This window comes from Fundulus heteroclitus, chromosome 10 (genome assembly GCF_011125445.2).
Source record: "Fundulus heteroclitus isolate FHET01 chromosome 10, MU-UCD_Fhet_4.1, whole genome shotgun sequence".
NCBI classification, from domain to species: Eukaryota; Metazoa; Chordata; class Actinopteri; order Cyprinodontiformes; family Fundulidae; genus Fundulus; species Fundulus heteroclitus.
Genome location: NC_046370.1, coordinates 23,937,090 through 23,956,957, shown reverse-complemented (window position 1 = coordinate 23,956,957; position 19,868 = coordinate 23,937,090). Strand labels below are relative to the sequence as shown.

General features: G+C 37.2%; 1 protein-coding gene across 1 annotated transcript in view; it reads left to right on the top strand.

Annotated features, from left to right (window-relative positions):
• LOC105939594 (glutamate receptor, ionotropic, delta 1a) overlaps positions 1-19,868 on the top strand; it is a 332,951-nt gene that overhangs the window by 76,146 nt on the left and 236,937 nt on the right. The window contains exon 2 of the mRNA XM_036142376.1: positions 3,373-3,578. Coding sequence (XP_035998269.1) covers positions 3,373-3,578 — 206 coding nt within the window. The remainder of the gene's footprint in view (positions 1-3,372; positions 3,579-19,868) is intronic.

Sequence of the window (19,868 nt, the reverse complement as noted above, 5' to 3'; positions counted from 1 at the left end):
CATGCTGGAATATATATATATATATATATATATATATATATATATATATATATATATATAATTTTTTTCTTTTATCAAAAGCAGTGCATTTTCATATGAAATTGCAAACAAAGGGAGCTGTACAATAGGGTGACAAAGGATTGCATTTATAGATTGCAACAGTGGTTTGTGTCCTGTGGACGTTGAAATAATAATAATAATAATAATAATAATAATAATAATAATAAGACACGCAAAGCAGTCTCCTCTTTTATTTTCTATGTTTTTATTTGCTGATTTCTGCGACAGACTGGCGACCTATCCAGGGTGCACCCCGCCTCTCACCCATTGACAGCTGGGGATAGGCACCAGGAAAATGGTTGGTGGATGGATGCATGGATGGATTTGCTGATTTTTTTGAAACAGACAGTCTCAATTTTTCACATTTGTCATAATGCAGAAGTGCTGGATGACAACTCAGAAGAGAACAATATAAATACGCTGACGTGGAAATTATTTTAGTTTAATCATATGATTTAATTTAGATATCCCAGCAGTAGAATTTTAAAGCGGTTATCCAGTGAAAAGTTTCAGTCTGGACTAACCAACCACGTTATAGTTTTTGTTAAAACCATCATCCAACTCTTAAGCTTGTTACTTGTTTTGAACCATTTTGTATTTCAACACCAACATTCTCACTTTAACTTATTTCTGAGTTTCTGTTTCTGCTCCTTCTCTAATTTCTAAGTCCTGCCATTCAGTCTAAACCAGCAGACTGAAACCTTTATAATCCAAAAAGCAATTTCTGGCCTCAGTCCAACTAAATAAAACTTGTTTAGAGCTGCAAGTGTTGCATGACCTGTTTTTGTAAAATCACTTATTAAAATACAACTGTTCACCTGACATTAAACTCATCTGAAATGTTGACTTTTAAATAGCTTGTTAACCATTGAATGTCAAATATATATTTTTTTATCTCTATCTTTACTTCATTCTGAGGGATTATATGATCGTTTTATTATTTTAATACAGGGCTGTTTTATTTACCATTAGGTCCTATTGATTTTATTATTGGGTTAATATTGTTTATCAAATCACTGCTGTTATATTTATTCTTTGAACAGGTATTTGGTCCTGTGGGTGTTTAACGTGCTGTATAAAGTTGAAAAAAACACAAATTATAATTTTTGATGAATGTTCATCCAACCAAATTTGTTTTCATTCTTAATAAACCATCATTTGTATTTACATTGGTAGGTTTAAAAGTAAAGGAAGACACAACACTTGTATCCAATGGATACATTGGATACAAGGGATTTTGATATCAATGGAAAATTATATGAAAATAAGCACACAGTTACTGACATAATGACCAGAAAAATTTATTTAAAGAAATATATTACTGATACTTTGGGTCATTTTGATGTGGAAATTTATATTGGGGAAAAAATACAACTGAAAACTGATTAACCACCATTTGTTGTTATACCTACACTCACCGACCACTTTACTAGGTACACCTTTCTCGTACCGGGTTGGTCTCCCTTTTGCCTTCAGAACTGCCTTAATCCTTAATCCTGGCATAGATTAAACTAGGTACTGGAAACATTCCTCAGAGGGTTTGGTCCATGTTGACATCATAGCATCACGCAGATGCTGCGGATTTGTCTGCTGCACATCCATGATGCGAATCTCCTGTTCCACCACATCCCAAAGGTGCTGTATTAGATTCATATCTGGTGACTGTGGAGGCCATTTAAGTACAGTGAGCTCCTTATCATGTTCAAGAAACCAATCTGAGATAATTTGTGCTTTATGACATGGCGCGTCATCCTGCTGGAAGTAGCCATCAGAAGATCTGCAGCATCTTGGGACAAACACTGAAGGACCTAAGCTTCTTCAAAGTGTCCAATCTTCTCTGTCCCTTCTTGTAGACACTATACTCAAATTACCTTTAGACTTCTTTTGTGTCAGGGTAAGATTTTCCCATCGAGGACCGCACCAGTGATGCAGTGATGTTTGGCTCACAGGACACGACAGTATTATATATGAAATAGATCCCTTGGCCACCCCAGGACTATAATGTATTAGGTTATGTGATGTTTTTTTTGCATTTAAAATGTATATATCTTAGATACTCACTTGCCAGGAGATGCTGCACATCCTATTCTGTTTATCAGGACCTCTGATTTACATGCAACAGGGTGTATAATAGCGCAAGAAAGAAGATGCATCTCCATAAAAAAGCCCCTAAAAATGAGTTATGCACCCCCCCTTGACACTTTGTGTTATGATTGTGTGTTGACTAATGTTCTTGATGACTTGTGAACAGACTGTTGGTCTGTATTTCTTATAATGTTCAATAAAAGTTTTGAAGAAAAGAAAGATATCAGCCTCCGTTGACACAGCCTCAACAAATGGTTTAGGGTTGGCGTTAGGAAAACTACTAAACAAAATATTATCTACACTTCCTCAAACAATGATATGGAAATATTATGCAAACATTTCTAGGAATATCATCAAAACGTAAAGAATAGCAGATCCTGTCTTTAAATGTTGCACTTCCCTCTATAAGTACAGGGGATGGGTACAGAGAAAATCAAACGTACCCCTGTTGTGGCTCCAGAACACACGCAACAAAACACATGACACTGAAACCTTTGGTGAAACTAATAAATGAAGACTTGTCTAGGTTTTCTACTAATAAAGGACAGGTTGGGTACATTCCCTGAACAAAGATGATGAAAAGAATATCCATACCTTTTACTAGAGATGTCAGCAAAGTGCAACTCGGTGACGTGGGTAAGAAACGTCGGCGTCACCAGTGAGACTGAGTTGCTGTGACATAGTATTTGTGTCAGTTATTTGACCAAAGTGACCTGAAATATTGTCAATTAGAAAAAGACCTGGAGAAAAACTTGTCACCGTTTTCAGCAGGTTGATGTCCGACGTTTAATGCTGGCTTGGATGAAATGCCATTAGAGATACCGGTCATCTTCATTTAGAGTTGACTGTTCTCAACTTTACCACAGAAACTACAGTGTTTTTTAATGCCTAAATCTATATATTTCGAGGATATGTTTTCATGACTAAGCTGAGAGCTTTAACATTTGCCTGTGTTAAGCTTTTAAACAGTCCGTGTAGAGGTTGTTGTGAGACACAAACAGCTTTCTGACTTGTTTCTATGTTTTTTTATTGATTTTTGATCTCTTTTTTTACAGCTGTTGTTCACCCTGACATGCGTGAATTGTTCCCTGTAAATGTTGTGTTTGGAGTCAGTCTGACTGTGCAGAGAAGTGTTTAGAATTGTAAAACACCGTTTTATGTCCTCCTCCCCTCCTTACAGTTTGTTGACATATCTAAAGAGAATTTTCTTCTCTGCTGTGTCCCCAGATATCCGCGGCCTGCAGGGCTTTCTCGATCAGACATCCCGTCAGGGTGTCGATGTCGCGTTGCAGAGGGTGGACAGGAACATTAGCAAAGTCTTCACCAACCTGTTCACCACCATGAGGACTGAGGAGCTGAATCGCTACCGGGACACGTTACGCAGAGCCATCCTTCTGCTCAGCCCACAGGGGGCGCACACGTTCATCCAGCAGGTCGGTCTGCATTTTTTAGTGCTGTTTTTGTATTTTTCTGCAAAAAAAAAAAATGTTTTCTTGAAGACAGCTGCTCATACATCAAATGTTTTTGCACGTCACCTAAGCTGAGAGCTAAAATGTCCTGTGCATTTGTTTAAAGGAGTTGGATATGGGACTGGACAGGATAGTTTGTGTATTTTGGTTTGAGCTCTTACTAGCTTGTTAACAGTAACCTTTTTGATGTCTGCAGTCTTAATAAATGTTCTTGTTTGTGTGTCACAGCATTCACATGTGTGACACACAACTAAATGCTTTTAAATGTTTTGTCCCAGTCAAAAAAAACATTTTTAAATTTTAAACTGGATTGTCCAACTCATTCCAGCCATATATATGACGAGTGACCGTATAGGATGATTAAACCTACTTTGTTGGTGCAGATGATCGAATGAGGGTTGGTGATTTTTTTTTTCCCCCTTCACCATCCACAAAAGAGCTTTTGTTTGATTGCTTTCTTGTTGTTTTAGAAGTATTGTAAAATGTTTTGCCATGGAGGTTTGTGGAAACATAACAAAAACCAATCAGTATATTTCCCATTTCCTGTTGCCAAAGCAGCACCCCTTCTACTTCCTGTGTGGATTCCGATTTTAGCTCAGCAATGCACCACAAATCCATGTTAAGCAGCCAAATATGCTGCATACATATCTGCATATCCCGTTCCTTTTGGAATGAACATTAAAGGACAACGGGGGAGATGACATGTGGCCCCACAAGCACACAAAACTAACAAACTGTGCTGTCATTCTGTGCTCTTAACAACCTGGGGGCACAGCTGTTAACCTGTAGATGTTTTTTTTTTTTCATACACTACATTACTCGATTAAAAAAATGTAAAACAGTTCTCATTCTCAGTCCCATTCCTGATTTGTAGTTATGAAGGGCAAAATTTAGGAGCACACTGGAAATACCTCTTCTCCAGTTGATCCCTGCTGTTCGTTTACATTAGAATCCGAGGATGAAAAAACTTGTAAATTAAAATACGTATCAAAACATGGAGACAACAGAAAAAATAAAAAAATAAAAAAATCTAAAACACAAATTTCGCATAATACCCAAAACTACCACAAATGACACAACATAACAGTCTGGGTCACCCAGATTTTGGGTGTGCGTATCAGTCAGCTCATTCTTCCCGTTTTTACAGCTCATGTATCACTACACCCTCTCATGTGTTTGGACAGCAGAATTTATATTCTCTCATAGCTCACAGTTTGTTCCCAAAAACAAATATCTGCAGTCTTCTGGGTGTAATTCTTTGCCTTGCAATCCGTATCACAAAAGGTTATTATGCTGCCATGTTCAAGGCTGAGCAGTGCATATATATATATATATATATATATATATATATATATATATATATATATATACATATATATATATATATATATATATATATATATATATATATATATATATATATATATATATATATATATATATATATATATATATAAACTGTTAGAACTGTTTCATTGTGATAAAAATCTTATTTATAGGAAATGTAAAACAAATTGAAAAGAGCTGCTTAAAGTTGAGAAACAGCCTTTAACGGTCTAAGCCGTAGTTGGGCAAGTATTAGGAAACTGAAATTAAAAAATGATGGAGCCAGTTTATGAGATAATGATAGAAATGTAAAACTTACTGGTTCTCTTTCAGGAAAAAGAGCCAAACCCTGATTTATTTGCAGGACTAACACTGTAAAAGCTTAAAAGGAGAAACAGAAATAAGTTGCTCTTTCATTATTATTCATAATTAACTATGTAATGAAGTGCTGTATTTCCTAAATAGTTTTTGACCCATCTTTTTGATATATTGAAATATCTTCAAAATGTAGTGTCTGTTATTCATAGATGAGTGCTCTTCTCAGATAAATACTCCTTTGCATTCGTTCCCCGTAGTTTACTTTCCCTTGGAATTCATTCCCACAGTTTTTAACATATAGTTCTGTCTTCTTTTTTATTTTGTTTAATTTACTTGTTTGCTTACTTTTAGCTGATACTGTAATAGAAATCTTAGTTTAAGACTAACATGCTTAACAAATTGTGTATCTGCTTGTTGGTTTTTGAGGCTTACTTCTTTGAAGTAAAAAATGAGAAATTGATTTTCAAAATAATTTTAACTGGATTTCTTGGGATAGTAATTGTTTCCAAATGACTACAAGCACTTTTGAGCTGGATAATACGAGTCAACATTCAATCAGACTTTTTCTGGTGTTGATTTAGGGAATGGCTAGTGTTGAGAATAGTTGTGGGAACCCGATATTCAGCAGGACACAAAGTACGTTTTGAAAAGGTTTATTGAAAAAGGTGAGTTATAGGGAAGAGGCAGGCAATCAGAACCAGACTGACCAGGGGTTTCAGGCAGTGCCAGGCCAAACCGTGATGAAGGCAGGGGTTGACCAGAACAGGTGATGCGGACCCATCCGGATTGGCAGAGCCAGCGGCTGGAACTTACAGGGAAACAATTCAGACTTGTGCAGCACGCAGACACTGGCAGCTTTCATCAGTGAGGGCTGAAACACAAACGAAGTAGAAAAGTGCAACTGGCAGATGCAGTGCATATAATGCCAGACAAGACATTCTGGCAGTGAGCGGATGAATGAAGCGGGTATAAGTAGCCAGATGAACAGGTGAGCAGAGTTGACTAATTGATTGCAGCAGGTGGAGCTGATCTGGTTGTGAGTGGTGGCAGGGAGATGACTAAGCTGATTGAATAGAGGCTGATGGCTGAGAGGTGACAGGGCAAATTATTAGGGCGAGATGGAGATAGAGAGGAAAATATGGTCATTAATAAAGCATTGTTTCACATAACACAAACTTAAAAAATAGAATATAGTAGGTGGAACCATAGAGCTACACACTCATGTACAGTAGGTGGCGGTATGCACCTATAAGTTGTTTGCGATCCGCCAATAAAAGGAAAGAAGAAGAAGAAGACAGGGCAAATTGCAGAAAAGTCCGGACATAACAAAACAAAAACCCTAAATCATGACAAGTTAGAGCTTCTTACACAGACGCCTTAAATGTACAACCTTCAGAGGTGATACTGGGAACCTTGGTATATGTGCAAGGCAATGGTTAAGAGCCCATGGATTTTTTTTTAGTGAGAACACCTGAAAGTCTGAAAAGAGAACTTTGGGTGATTTAAATGGACAAGTGTAGAAGGATAAATCTATAACAAGGAAACACAAGTGTACATGCACAAAAAAGTGCATTAATGAACCATAGGTGAGTGCAAGTGGTGGGAACAGAAGCTCTCTGCGGCGAACAAATGAGTGTTTGAAGAGATCAAGAGAGTGTACATGAAAAATTGCTGTTTGTCTAGCATATCCATCCATGTTCTTTCTGCTTTGCTTATCTCGGATCAGTGGTCATTTGTTCACCTGCCCTGTGTGTGTGTGTGTGTGTGTGTGTGTGTGTGTGTGTGTGTGTGTGTGTGTGTGTGTGTGTGTGTGCGCGTGGGGGGGAGAGAGGCCACCTGCAGTGACAGATGGAGCTGATTTTGCCACAGACACCTTTCCAGAAGCTTTTGCAAATGAGCTGCTGTGTTTTGCTCAACATTTATGACCCATTTCATTTTTCAGTGGAACTTCTGTCTGTGGATCAAACTGAAGTATGTGAAGGCTTTTAATTATTTACACTGGTTTTGTAGGAGTCCAGGAATACTGCAGTGTGGGAACAGTAGCTGTTTAGCTCTGACATGTTGATTTATATTTAAAGGCTAATGAACTCTCTAAATTTATAAACACAACACAGGCTGAAACACAGGTTTGCATGTGGTTTATAAGCTGACAAGCTGTTTGCTTTCCTTTTTTTTTACACTGGTGTGGTCTAAGTAATGAATTATTTTTGATATGTCTAACAATCTCTTCTTATCGTAATTACCTGGTGACTTCATAAGATTCCAGATGAAAGGATCCAAACATGTATTATTTTGTTTAAATGACCGACCGAAACATAAAAACGAATACACAAGATAGGTTCCTGTGTTGGACTTGTTTGCTGACCTCTAACCCTATTCTTGAATGTTTTAAACAAGAATTTTGAAATTGGGGTAACGGCCTGCATACGTTTAGGATGGAAATTGAGGTGTTTTTTTTTTTTGTATTACAACCCTGTGGTGTTCAATTCAATGTTTATCTATAGTATTTTAATAAAACTGAAGTGTTTAGTAGCCTAAAACAATGTCCTTGACTCTCGGTGCACTGCACAGCATGTTGATGATACTACCAAATTGAATTGCCCTTTGGGATAATAAAGTATTTTTGAATTTGAATAAAAACAGGCGCTTATTTGGATGGGTTGAAGGGAGACCCTCTGCTCTTTAAAAAATAATATTGGAACAGGATTTTTTAGAGATGCATCTGATTGGCATATGAAATTTCTGGAACAATTTATTTCAGACAATGCCTAGAGACATACTCGGCTTGTCAGTAAAAATGCCTCATAACAACTATCCAGTTTGCAGCAACAGCGCCAAGGTGCCTTGAAGTCATTGAGTTGACCAAGACCTCTTCTCTGTACCAAAGTACTCTAGAGTCATATGTAAAAAGACGTCTAAATTGGGTCATCAACAGGACAATCACCCAAAAAACTGTAGCATATCTACAACAATGAGGGAAAAGAAAAGCTAATTCTAAAAACTGCAAATCATGTGTGGATGTGTCCTTTTTACATGACTATAGAAATAGCATATGAGGAAACTGTAACATTTTACACAACATAAACTTTAGATTGAAATTTCTTTTCACAGAGAGGAGTCAGATTTTAATAGCTAAAATGTCACCCAAAAATGACCCTCCTTTCAAGCCTTGGCGTTTTATCCTTACGCCTTTTAAAACTGCACTGTGTTTTGCACTCAGTCATATGTCAATCCCAGCAGTAATCACACGAAGGAAGCTGCTCCTACAGAAATTAGTTCCATTATTTCTGAATTTGGCAGTATTGTCCTCCTCAAAAGTTGTCTCAGTGCGTTTTTTTTTTAATGATCAGCATGGAAGAGTGAAGGGTTTAACTGACCAGAGTCTGTGGAGAAGAATAATTAGGGTCACAGCTGAAGGCCTTACCAGAGTAGAAATGCTTTCAGAAAAGTGCCTCAGACAGAGATTTTTTCCCCCTGTACAAAGAAAAGTAAAAATAATGTGAATCTCCAGTGCAGCTGTATAAAGCTTGGTAACCAACATCACAGGGCAATGCATCATGGGAAGATAATTCCTGCTACTGTATAAAGGAGCAGTGAAGTCTTGTTGCCACCCCAGATGCCCTTTTGTTCACCCACAGCCCCAGAAATCAGTGCTTATTTACTTTGTAAATGTGTACTATTTTTAACTACTTTGCATTGTCAAAACTCACTACAAACCTTTAACTCGTTCCTCAACCTTTATAAGCTACCACAATTATACATCTTTTGTTGTACTGTACTATCTCTGTGCAACACTGTAAAAGAGAAAAAAAGGACTGAAGCAATCACATTTTCCAGATTAATACATTCCTGAATAAATGTTAATGTTGCCCAAAACTTGCTGTGAAACAGGTGTTGGTGCTTAGTCAGGCACAAAATACATAGTGTTTGGGCTTCATAACCTATAAATAACCCATATCTTTTGCTATAAATAAGTCATGAGAAAGTGTGGAAGAAAGATAAACTTGGAAATAAAAAAGTTAGCAGACAGAGCTGCTCTCTCTCAGCCAAACCTTACTAGTTTTGAAACTTTCCAATCTCCCATAAAAGCAAGGGTTTCATTTGGTCCATGATATCTGTAAAGAGCATTAGCATGTTTCTGTTGATTGGAAACATTATTTATTATATTGCAGTTGGATATCATGCTCACAACAAACAATTTGCTGTTAACAGGCTATGCATCGGCTAAAATGCTAACATTAGCATGTTGGCTATCAATAGTGTGTGTCCTAAAAAAAGGTTAGTTTGAATCTTTTTAAGAGAAGTTCTTTGAATTTATCAGTAATAGTTCTCCGTTACCATTGGTATAATAGACGTAATGTTAATGCGACTGTTTAGAAATAAATAAGTCCATGAAATGGTGAATGCTAGCCAGCTAAAACTACAATACTGACGTTTTAAGATTACTCTTGTGATGCAGAACAAAGCATGGTGAACATGTTTACATTAGTGGAACACAATGCAATCTTAGCAGATTATAACAATATACAATTTCATAATAGACTGCTGTTATTGTTGTTGGTGTTGTATCAGCCTTTATAATGGCCTATAGCAGCTATGCAATAGGCAGTTTAAAGTCAAGATTAGAGACGTCAAGGAGGCGAACAGGAAGAAACTGTCTCCAGCAGAACTATAAAAGAGATTTGTGGTTTGGGGATCAGGAACAAGTTGTGCACATCTTCTCCCACCCACAGCCAAACAGACATCCCACCCTTCCTTTACCCGCAGCTTTCCTGACACACCTCAAATGTTCTATCTTCTAACTTGGCCATGGATTATTTTACTTGCACACCCTTGTCTTCAAGCAAATCAGGAGATTCAGGTGCACTTTTCATTTTCCCATTCCTGCCTGTCTGTCTCTAAAAGTCAGTTGAAGAGGCAGTTGGACACGCTGGACTAGAAATAGGTTTTCCCCCCAGATGGTGTAGCCATAAAGTCCTGAAGGCCTGTGTGGAGTAACTCTGATACTCTGCAGCACCTCTTCAACCTTAGCCTGGCCAGGGGTAGGTTTTAGTTCTGTGGAAGACGCCCAACCTTGTTTCAATACCTAATAAAGCTCATTGATCAGTCCTCTATGGACCTGTTGCCCTGGCAACCTGATATCCCACATCATAAATGTGCTGGAAAAACTCATTCACGCTCACCTAGGTCAGCAAGCGAATATATCAGCCCCCCCTGTACCTTTGATTATCACCATTTTGCATTGAAAATGCCATCATACACCTGCTTCAACAACTCTGTTGTCCTCTAGACAAAGCAGGCAACATGTTAATGGTGATTTCTACAGAGTGAAACTGTTTAATTGAAGGATCTGGGCAGGCTTTAATTCTTGAAGAAGCATAGGTCCTTCGGTGTCACTGGTAAGATGATGCATATATTCTATGTGTCTGTTGTAGAGAGTACAATATCTTCTGCCTTTATCTGTTGGTTGTAGCACCAACAGAGCCAGTGACTTAAAGATAAACAAGCTGATAAATAAGGCTGGTTCTGTTCTGGGGACTGTTCTGGAGCCTCTAGAGATGATGGTACAAAGACATTTTCTTTATTAAACAAAAATAAAATGATGGAGCATTCAGGGAGAGTTTCCTTCAGATCTGCCTTAGTATCGACGACTAAAACAGATCTAGGATAATTTGGTATACGACAGAATTTGTTTTAATTAATAAAGGATGTTTGAATTGAATCAAATTACCAGTTCAGTTGTGACTCCCTTGTTCAGTTAAGCTCTGTCATAAATGGAGGGAACTTCCCAATTTTGCCCAAGACTGCTACACTGGAAGACTCATAATTAGCTGATCCACTGAATCAGATGATGAGGTATTGGGAGTGTGTCTAGCTAGCTTCCACCACTCCAAAGGTTTAATGACTTTGCAACAAGGTCAGGATAACATGATTAGTGGTAATAATTTCACTAAACTCACCTCAGAAAATCTCAAACTATTTACTGAAGAGCATTTCATGTCATATCATTAGCTAGGATTCCAACATTAGCATTACACACACAATGCACAGCTCTTTTCATTGCTCAAGCAGGCACTAGTAGCTTTGTTGAAGTATTGATATGTATTTTTTAGTACAATGCAAACAGGTTGTTTCATGATGCAGGACTGTGAAGGACAGGAAGCAGTTATTTAACAGCAATTGCTAAATCGGAAATCTTTTGAAATTAATTTTATTTTAATCAATGCATCATGGTGGAATCTTTTTTTATTTTTTATTTTACTTTAGGATGACTAAAATCCTTCACCCGCCACCTCTGATGTTTTGTCTGTGTGTGCACATAGAAGCTTTTAGCACATACACCTTTTCTAATAGTGTTAATGCCCTGGATGCAAGTGTCTACTACAAAGTGGGAGGCTTTAGCACAGAAACAATCGACTTCTGTGGGTGTGTGTGTTTCCAAGCCGAGACATTCATTAGCACCAGGACATGTCGGTGTGGGAGGGTGAGATCAGGCTCAATGAAAGTTGCACTCCTTAGTAATGTCATGAAAACCTGTTAAGAGCTTTGCCAAGCTTTCACACCCACAAACTCTCTCTCTCTCTCTCTCTCTCTCTCTCTCTCTCTCTCTCTCTCTCTCTCTCTCTCTCTCTCTCTCTCTCTCTCTCTCTCTCTCTCTCACACACACACACTCTGACACACACACACCTACCTACAGGGCCTTTAGCACCACGAGCACACAAAATCTTCCTTTTATTTAGAGCCATTCTGGGTTTATTGTCCTTTCTGACTCCTTTAGATTTCAGTCTAAATGTGGATTTTTTTTTCAGTGGAGATATTTAATCACACCGCATTAAAATGTTTACATTTCCAACACTGATCATGTTGCTGCAGTGCTAATGTTACAATCTGTCACCAGCAAGTAAAAAGTCATCATCTGAAATTTGGTTTGTCTACCACCGGTATCTATAACAGCACCAGGACTTCCCCAGAACCTTTGGTACACTTCATAATACTTTGCCGTTGCTTGTATGGTTTTTGGCATTGCTATCAAAGTAGTTGTTTCTGTAGATCCAACCTGTTGTGAATTTACAACTCCTGATTCATTTACACTAGCTACTAAACACAGATTAACAAACCTAGTTTTCATTTATTACTGTCAACGTGTTTTCATTGGAAAGTTATTTATCAGAATACCAAAATCAGAAACAGTTAGCTGGCAAGTACAATGAATTGATACCTTGACTGTCCAATCATAAGCAAATATAAAAATTATTTTAAAAGGTAAAAGAAGATAAGGAAACAATAGAGGAGACAATGGCAAGAAACGAGGGTGAAGGGGATCCCTTGGAGCTTTTGGGAAAGTGCCTTTAAACCTGGGACTGTGGTCTCTCCTCCTGCCAAGCCGCCTGTAAAAAAACAATGAAAAATGGAAAACTTCAAAATAGTTCACAATCACATCCCACTAAATTTAGTTTGCATGAAAAGCTAATCTTAGGCAAATGTGTATGTTCTATGTTTAAGGCTGTAAGGTATCTCCCTATTAGCCACGCTACACCCCCCTGTCCAAAAAGTCCAAAGCACATGGAAAAGTAGGCTCATTCATGAACTGACTGCACATAGTTGAAGTTTTAAGGTCTACTGTCTCAGCGGAAAACATCTTAAAACTACTTTTTGTAACAAATCGGTAGCGGTATAAAAACTAATCATTCCTGCGCTCACCTTCTCCATTTACCACTGCTGGTGGCACAATATATTGCGGACTATCTCTGTTGCCCTAGTCCCTAGAAGGATGCATGGCTACATCCAGAACGACAGGGGGCAGCGTAAAAACACATGTGGGCACTTTGGCCATACTTGCTTTGAGGCCAACTTAGGACTAGAATAGTACCTGGTCCACCGTTTATGACGTTTCACATCTCACAGGCTACAGACAAGCCTGCATATAGAGAAATGGCCATTAACTGCAATAGGGAGATGGAAGATAATGAGCAGAAAACTTGAGGAAAAGAGGCCCAATAAATAAGGACAGGTGATTAACAAAAAAGCTAGCTTAACATAAGAGTAGGATGTAAACAATCGCTTCACAGACAGATGTATGTAAGGATTCCACCCTGAAAAGAGTATTTGGAGTGGATCCTTTACACCAGGATTGTGCAGAGAACCCAAATGGAGCCGAACAAAATGTACTGATGGTGCTGCGTTCTGTTTATCCATTGCAGAGTACTACACAAAGAAGGCAGTGTTTTTTTTCAAATAACAAGTAGATAATGGCTATATTTTTATCTGAAAAGCAAAGTAAGAAAAAAAATAAGGGAGACAAAACCATGATAAGTGAGAAAGCTGTGTGTGGTACCTGTGAAAGAGCTCTGTTGACTGGCTGCTTTCTACTTGGTCTGGAGCACTTTAATAGACATTTTGTTACTACTGGCAGTGCAAAGATATATCAAAGCACACAGATTTTAAGTTTTGCCTGAGTGCAGCACAAACTCCACGACGTTGCTCACACCTCCACACCTAGGCGAGAGATCCGTTGCACTTGCCCATTGCTCATTGCTCATTGCTCGGTGCAGTGCAGTGCAAAACTGATGTTGCTCTTAGCAGCAATGCAAATGAATGGACCCAGGTTAGAGTTCATCCTGTTCTTTCACTCGGCAATACTGCTGGTGCTGTCGGTGAAAGGTTTTGGCCCGTCCACCTGTTCCACTCTGTGTTGGCACCTCTACATGAATCACAGTCAGCTGTCACTGACCATGTGCATCGTTATTAAGTGCGTGCGAATCCACGTAGGGAAATTAACACCAGACAAAAACACACACAGACGCACGCGTGGTCGGGTGTCTTCACACCTTGCCGTGTTGGTGAGAGTATTTCTGTCATCATTCACTGATATCAGACTCTCTTCTTCCTCCCGACCGTTCTACTTCTCTTTAAACTCCTCTCGTCTTCTTATTGCACATTTCCTAGCTGCTTTTGATGGACTTTTCTCTTCTCTTTCTCCCCTCAGCACATTTCTCCCCCTTTTTTTTCTTTCATAACCCCTTCTTAATGAATACACAATGTTAACATTCCCTTTCTTCCTTTTTCCAGTGTTTCCCCTCTCGGTCCCTCTCTTAACTTCCAGTTTGATTCCAGGGAATATGAGTGTTACAGTCGTAACAACCATTTCCCACAGTTCTCTCAGATCAGATTTGTCCTGAGATAACTTTTATAGATTCAGTCATATTTATGGGATTTATTTAAAACATGTTGTAGGAAAGAAAGGACAAAACTCTTAACTCTCCAGGCTATCCTTGATGTACATGAAATCCAGATCAAAGCTGCCTTGGTGAATAATTTGGAACGATTGAGGGGGGAAACATTACTATAATATGGTTTTGTAACTGTGTGTTTTATTCTCTGTTTCTCTTTAAAAGCTTGAAGTTGGGTTCAGGCGATCACAATAGGAATATATCAGATTTTACCTCTCTCATCCAGAAGAGGGTGCCCACCTATGATTTTGTTGCTTTTTGTTAAGTGCCAAAAGTCAGTTAAATTAAGTTACAGCCATTACACTCAGCCTGCTTGCTTATAGAATTACCAGGAAACAAATGCAAGAGTTGTTAGGCAGGTGAATACTTTTGGTATTAAAATGCCGTTCTCATGAAGATAAAATCAATGTTTCAATCTTGAGGCGCCATGTCAGCATCTTTATGTACACATTTGTGACATGATTGAGCAGGAAATAAAGTTCTGTTCTATGGATGGTCACACAACTGGCACAAAACAAAGGATTCAGGAGGCTATAAATCAGACGGAGAGGGAAACGTCCAGGGGCAAGATGTTAAAATAAGTGCATGACAAAGGACAATGTAAGGTGTGCAAACTGACCGTAGTTGTGGTGTCAAAGTTATCACATGTAACCCATTTGGCTCGCCATATAAATATCTAAATATCATATAAAATGTGACTAACTGGTCAGTTTATTTTTCTCTATTCACCTATAATGATGTGTGTGCACGAATACATGAACTAGCAGGGAGGGATGGGCGTGACGTTAATCTCATCTGCCAGGTGAGCATGACTATTTCACTGGTTACTTATTTTCACATTATCAGAAGCTCTTTAGTTTTTCTGTATTTTGTTTAGGCTGTTTTGATGCAAATCTAATTTAAACAAGGACCTGTTTTGGTTTCTTTATTGTTGGGGGGCAGCTTTGCTGGTGTTTGAATCCAACTTTGGTTTGACAAATGGCCTGTATGGATTACTGTTTTGTTCAAACTGGATGGATCTGTTTTTCTGTTGACATGCAACGGTAAACATTAAATGCTATAGCTTGCTACCCCAGAGGCTCCTCACTAATGAGGCTGGCTTGTTTTCAGGTTTTGTTTCAAAATAACATCTACCGTAATATGGAATGCATCGTGAGCTACTTTTTGAATTACTTAAAGAAAAAACTATTTTGTCATCAGTTTGTAGACTATTTAATGTGTTGTGTTCTTAAAGAAAAAATGCACATTCAGCTTGAGTCAACTTATTTAATTAAAGTCGGGCCTTTTAGTTAGTTCTAAACTTCTAATTCAAATTGTGAACTAAATGACTTGCAATATTGTTTAAATAGTTTTGTGATACCTGGCAATCAGGTAATCTGTGAAAGGTTTGCTGAATTTCACCTTCTTTCACCTGAACAATTTGTGTTTTATTTGAGCATACTGTAGAGTCTTAATCTTATTTTCTTCTTTTTCATTTTTATTGATTATCTTTATGTGCATTTGGAGCCTTCCACCTGCCTGTCACAATTGAGGATATTTGTGTTCTGTTCCATCCATCCTATTCTATATTGGTTAAAAGTCCTTTTGCAGCAAACAAGCTAACAAAGTGTATTGTTTGACTGGAAGCTCGGTCATGGTAAAATTCCTTTAATCCGTGTTAATAGAGGTTCCCGTGTTCCAAACCTCAATGCATCTCAAGCATCCGCAACCTTTCCTGTAATATTTTAGTCAGGAAGTTTGACATTTTACATGTTTGTATAATCACCAATTTCAGGTCCTACAGCACTATTTAGAAATTATGCTTGAAAAACAGTTTGTTTGTTTAGAAATTAAATAATTTGAAAGCACGTTCAAGCATAATACTATATATATATATATATATATATATATATAGATCTATATATATATAATATATCTAACTATATATACATAAAATTATATACTGTTTTTAAACTTCTTCAGAAACTGCTTTACACAATGAAATAATTCTCATTTATAATAAATCAACTCGAGACGAAATGAGAATTGCATAACAACCATCCTTTTTCAATTAAATCTCTTGGTTAGACTTCTAGACAGCTTTTTAATTATATGCTATCCTCCCATCTTTGATCTATCAAACAGAGTTGCTCAGATCTCAAATCTGACCCAGGTGCTGATCTGCCAGTATTCCTGGGAAGGATGGCAACGGCTGTATGAATGCATTATGAATGCATTATATTCCCCCCCCCCCCCCCCCCCCCCCCCACATCTGACGAAGAGGAAAATGTCAATGTGTCTGCAAATCCAACTTTTTCATTTATTAGATCTGGTATTCCGGTTGTTGCGATGGAATCACATGAACTTTAAACACCTGCAGTTTCATTTTAATTTTTTAATTTTGCCTTTCTTTCTGGCTGCCTAAACTTTCTTACACTTGAGTGTGAATTACAACATAATTTTTTTCCACTGGATTTTCCTCAGCGTCAACAGAGGAGTGAAGTTGAGTTCAGGTTTGTCAGCAGGAGACACATTCTTAGTGTCACATGTCAGAGAAACGCAACAAAAGTGAAGACGAGATAAATTGTCATTATAGTCACGATGCTTTTATGATTGAAAAGCTTTGTTTAGTCTGACTTTTATTGAAGGAAAATTATGGTTATTTAAATTTCAGTTTTCATAAAATGATGGAAGAATATTTTATGACAGTGAATGCCAGTGTTATTTAGAGTCTAAACCAGATCTACTTTGAATTTTCAGTTTACTGTGTTTTCTGTTTTACCAAGGGCAGTGAAGGAAAGGTTTTATGCATATTTTTGTATTCAGGTTTTTTTTTTTAAAGGCTCTAAACTAAGGATAAATGAATACATTATAAATACATAAACTATGTAAAACATGATTATAGTGTGTTTTACTGTTGGAAATCTCTGCAAATATTTACTGTACATAAATCTAAATTCTTCAAATGTTTCCACAGCTTACTTTACATGGTTTGAGAAGAGCTTTTTCTTTCAGAATAAACACAGATAAACATAATTCTACACTGACTTCTTCCTTTTTCAGGAGGCCTTTAATTATAGTGGTGTTACCAACCCACAGACACATCTTTAATATCTTCATGACCAAGTTGTCCGTAATTACTTTGACTTTTAGCGAGAAAGCTAAAAGGTTTGTAACAAAGAAACATTTCCTAGCTGATTGAGGCTCTTCCAGCTTCAGTTTGACCTTTAGAGTTGGAAGTCGGAGGAAAATCGGTGCACTTTAATGGCTTTTCTTGGGATAAATCTGCTCCGGACATGATTTGGATGTAAATGCCCACCCATCTGTTGGGCTTGTAAATTCCTTGACTTCAGAGGACTATAAGGAGGAGGTTTATGGTCCGCATGGCTATGTCACACTTTGGCAGCATGTTTCTTAATCGTTCTTAATCATCCTGTTGTTTTCACGAAGAAAAACATTGTACTTTTCGGCCTGCTTATGAGTAGTATTGATGAAAGGTTGAAAGGGGAGGGCATGACAAAAGGAAAACACATAACTGATATAAAACTGTTTAGGAATAATACGAAGGATATATATATATATATATATTATATATAATATAATATTATATATATATATATATATATATATATTATGGCTGTCAGTTTTTAAGGCGTTATAAAAGGTTAACTTTGTTAGACCATAATGCCGACATTTTTTTTGACGCGCATTAATAGCGTTAATGTTTTTATCCCCGCAGCGCTCTCCGGACTGTGTTTCTTTTTTACCCTCGGCGCTTTCCGTAGTTCCGAGAATGCTAGAGACTGTAGCATAACAGACCAGCGTTCACTGTTGCCAAGTCCACTTTTTTCGTGCTACTTGGGGCTTCGTGTATTTTAAAGTCACTTGTAAATTCATGAGTGGCGGATTACAGTTTTTTTGGGCACTTTTTTTTTGCCTGTATTTTCTGTATTGCAGAAAATACAGGCAACACTGCCTGTATTTTCTGCAGTTTACGGTTGCAGTAACCGGTGATATATGCTGAAAGTAGATTATGCGGCGCAGATACACATTTGTTAACAATTGAGTAAACATCTGGGATTTATGATTAACAATTTAGCAGAGTTTAACATTTTAATGGCACCAGGATGTTTCCATTCCAATTATAAAAAGTGCTTGAAAATAAAAAAACATTTTTTTTTTTTTGTACAAGCATGTGTATCTATTGCAAATTGCATATTAAAATGCCCAAATAGCTTTTATGCTTTCAGAGATAAAAAGATAAAATATGCAATAATTTGTGATTTATCGAGTTAAATATTGAAATTATGCGATTGATTGCCATTGCCATTCAAATTTTTAATGGTTTGACATTATAATATAGATATATATATATAATATCTATATATATATATCATATATATTATATATCTATATATATATATTATATATATATAGTGCTGTCAAATGATTAAAAATTTTAATCCCGATTAATCACATATGTCGATAGTTAACTCGAGATTAATCGCAAATTAATCGCATATTTATCCTTTTTTTCTGAAAGTGTAATAGCCTGTTTGGGCATTTTTAATATGCAATTTTGCAGTAAATGACACTAATGATAAATACTGCTTGTACAAAATTTTTTTTTTTTTTCTATTTTTCAAGCACTTTTTAGAATTGGAATGAAAACATCCTGGTGCCAAATGTTAAACTCTGGACTATAATGGCTAAATGACTAATCATGACGCCCTGATGTTTACACAGTGTGTAAACAATGTTGTAAATAAATACCTGTTTCATGCCCGGATATATTTTTTGCCTCTTAAGCAAAGATAGACACGGTATTATGCATAAACATATAAATAATAAAAATTACATTTCAATAAAGTCATAAGTTTGTTCATTATTCGCTCTCTCTCTCCTCTCTCTCTCTCTCTCTCTCTCTCTCTCTCTCTCTCTCTCTCTCTCTCCTCTCTTCTCTCTCTCTCTCTCTCTCACACACACACACACACAATCTAATTCTGAGCTTTCACACCAACAACAATAATTTCTTTGAATATTTTGCTTGCTGTTTCTATCCATATTCATAGAGTTTAAGCCTGGAAAAAGGTTTTAAATTTCCAGGTCATCTCAGTCTTACATTTGCTTGCAACTGGGCAGGCGCTTAGTACCCTGAATGAAAGAGACTGTTTAGGAACTGTTTAGTAACTCCAGGTCCTTCGTTTGCAACGTGATTCATCCTTAGTTTGACAAATACAGAGAAGAAAAAAATTAATAAGCATTAAAGTACGGTTATGGGTTGGGGTTCTGCAATGTTATCCACGTGTAAAAGCTCATCTTCGAACCAATGTCTGATAAAATGGTGATCTGCACCATGTAATCTACTTTCAGCAGTTATCACCGGTTATTGCACCGTAAA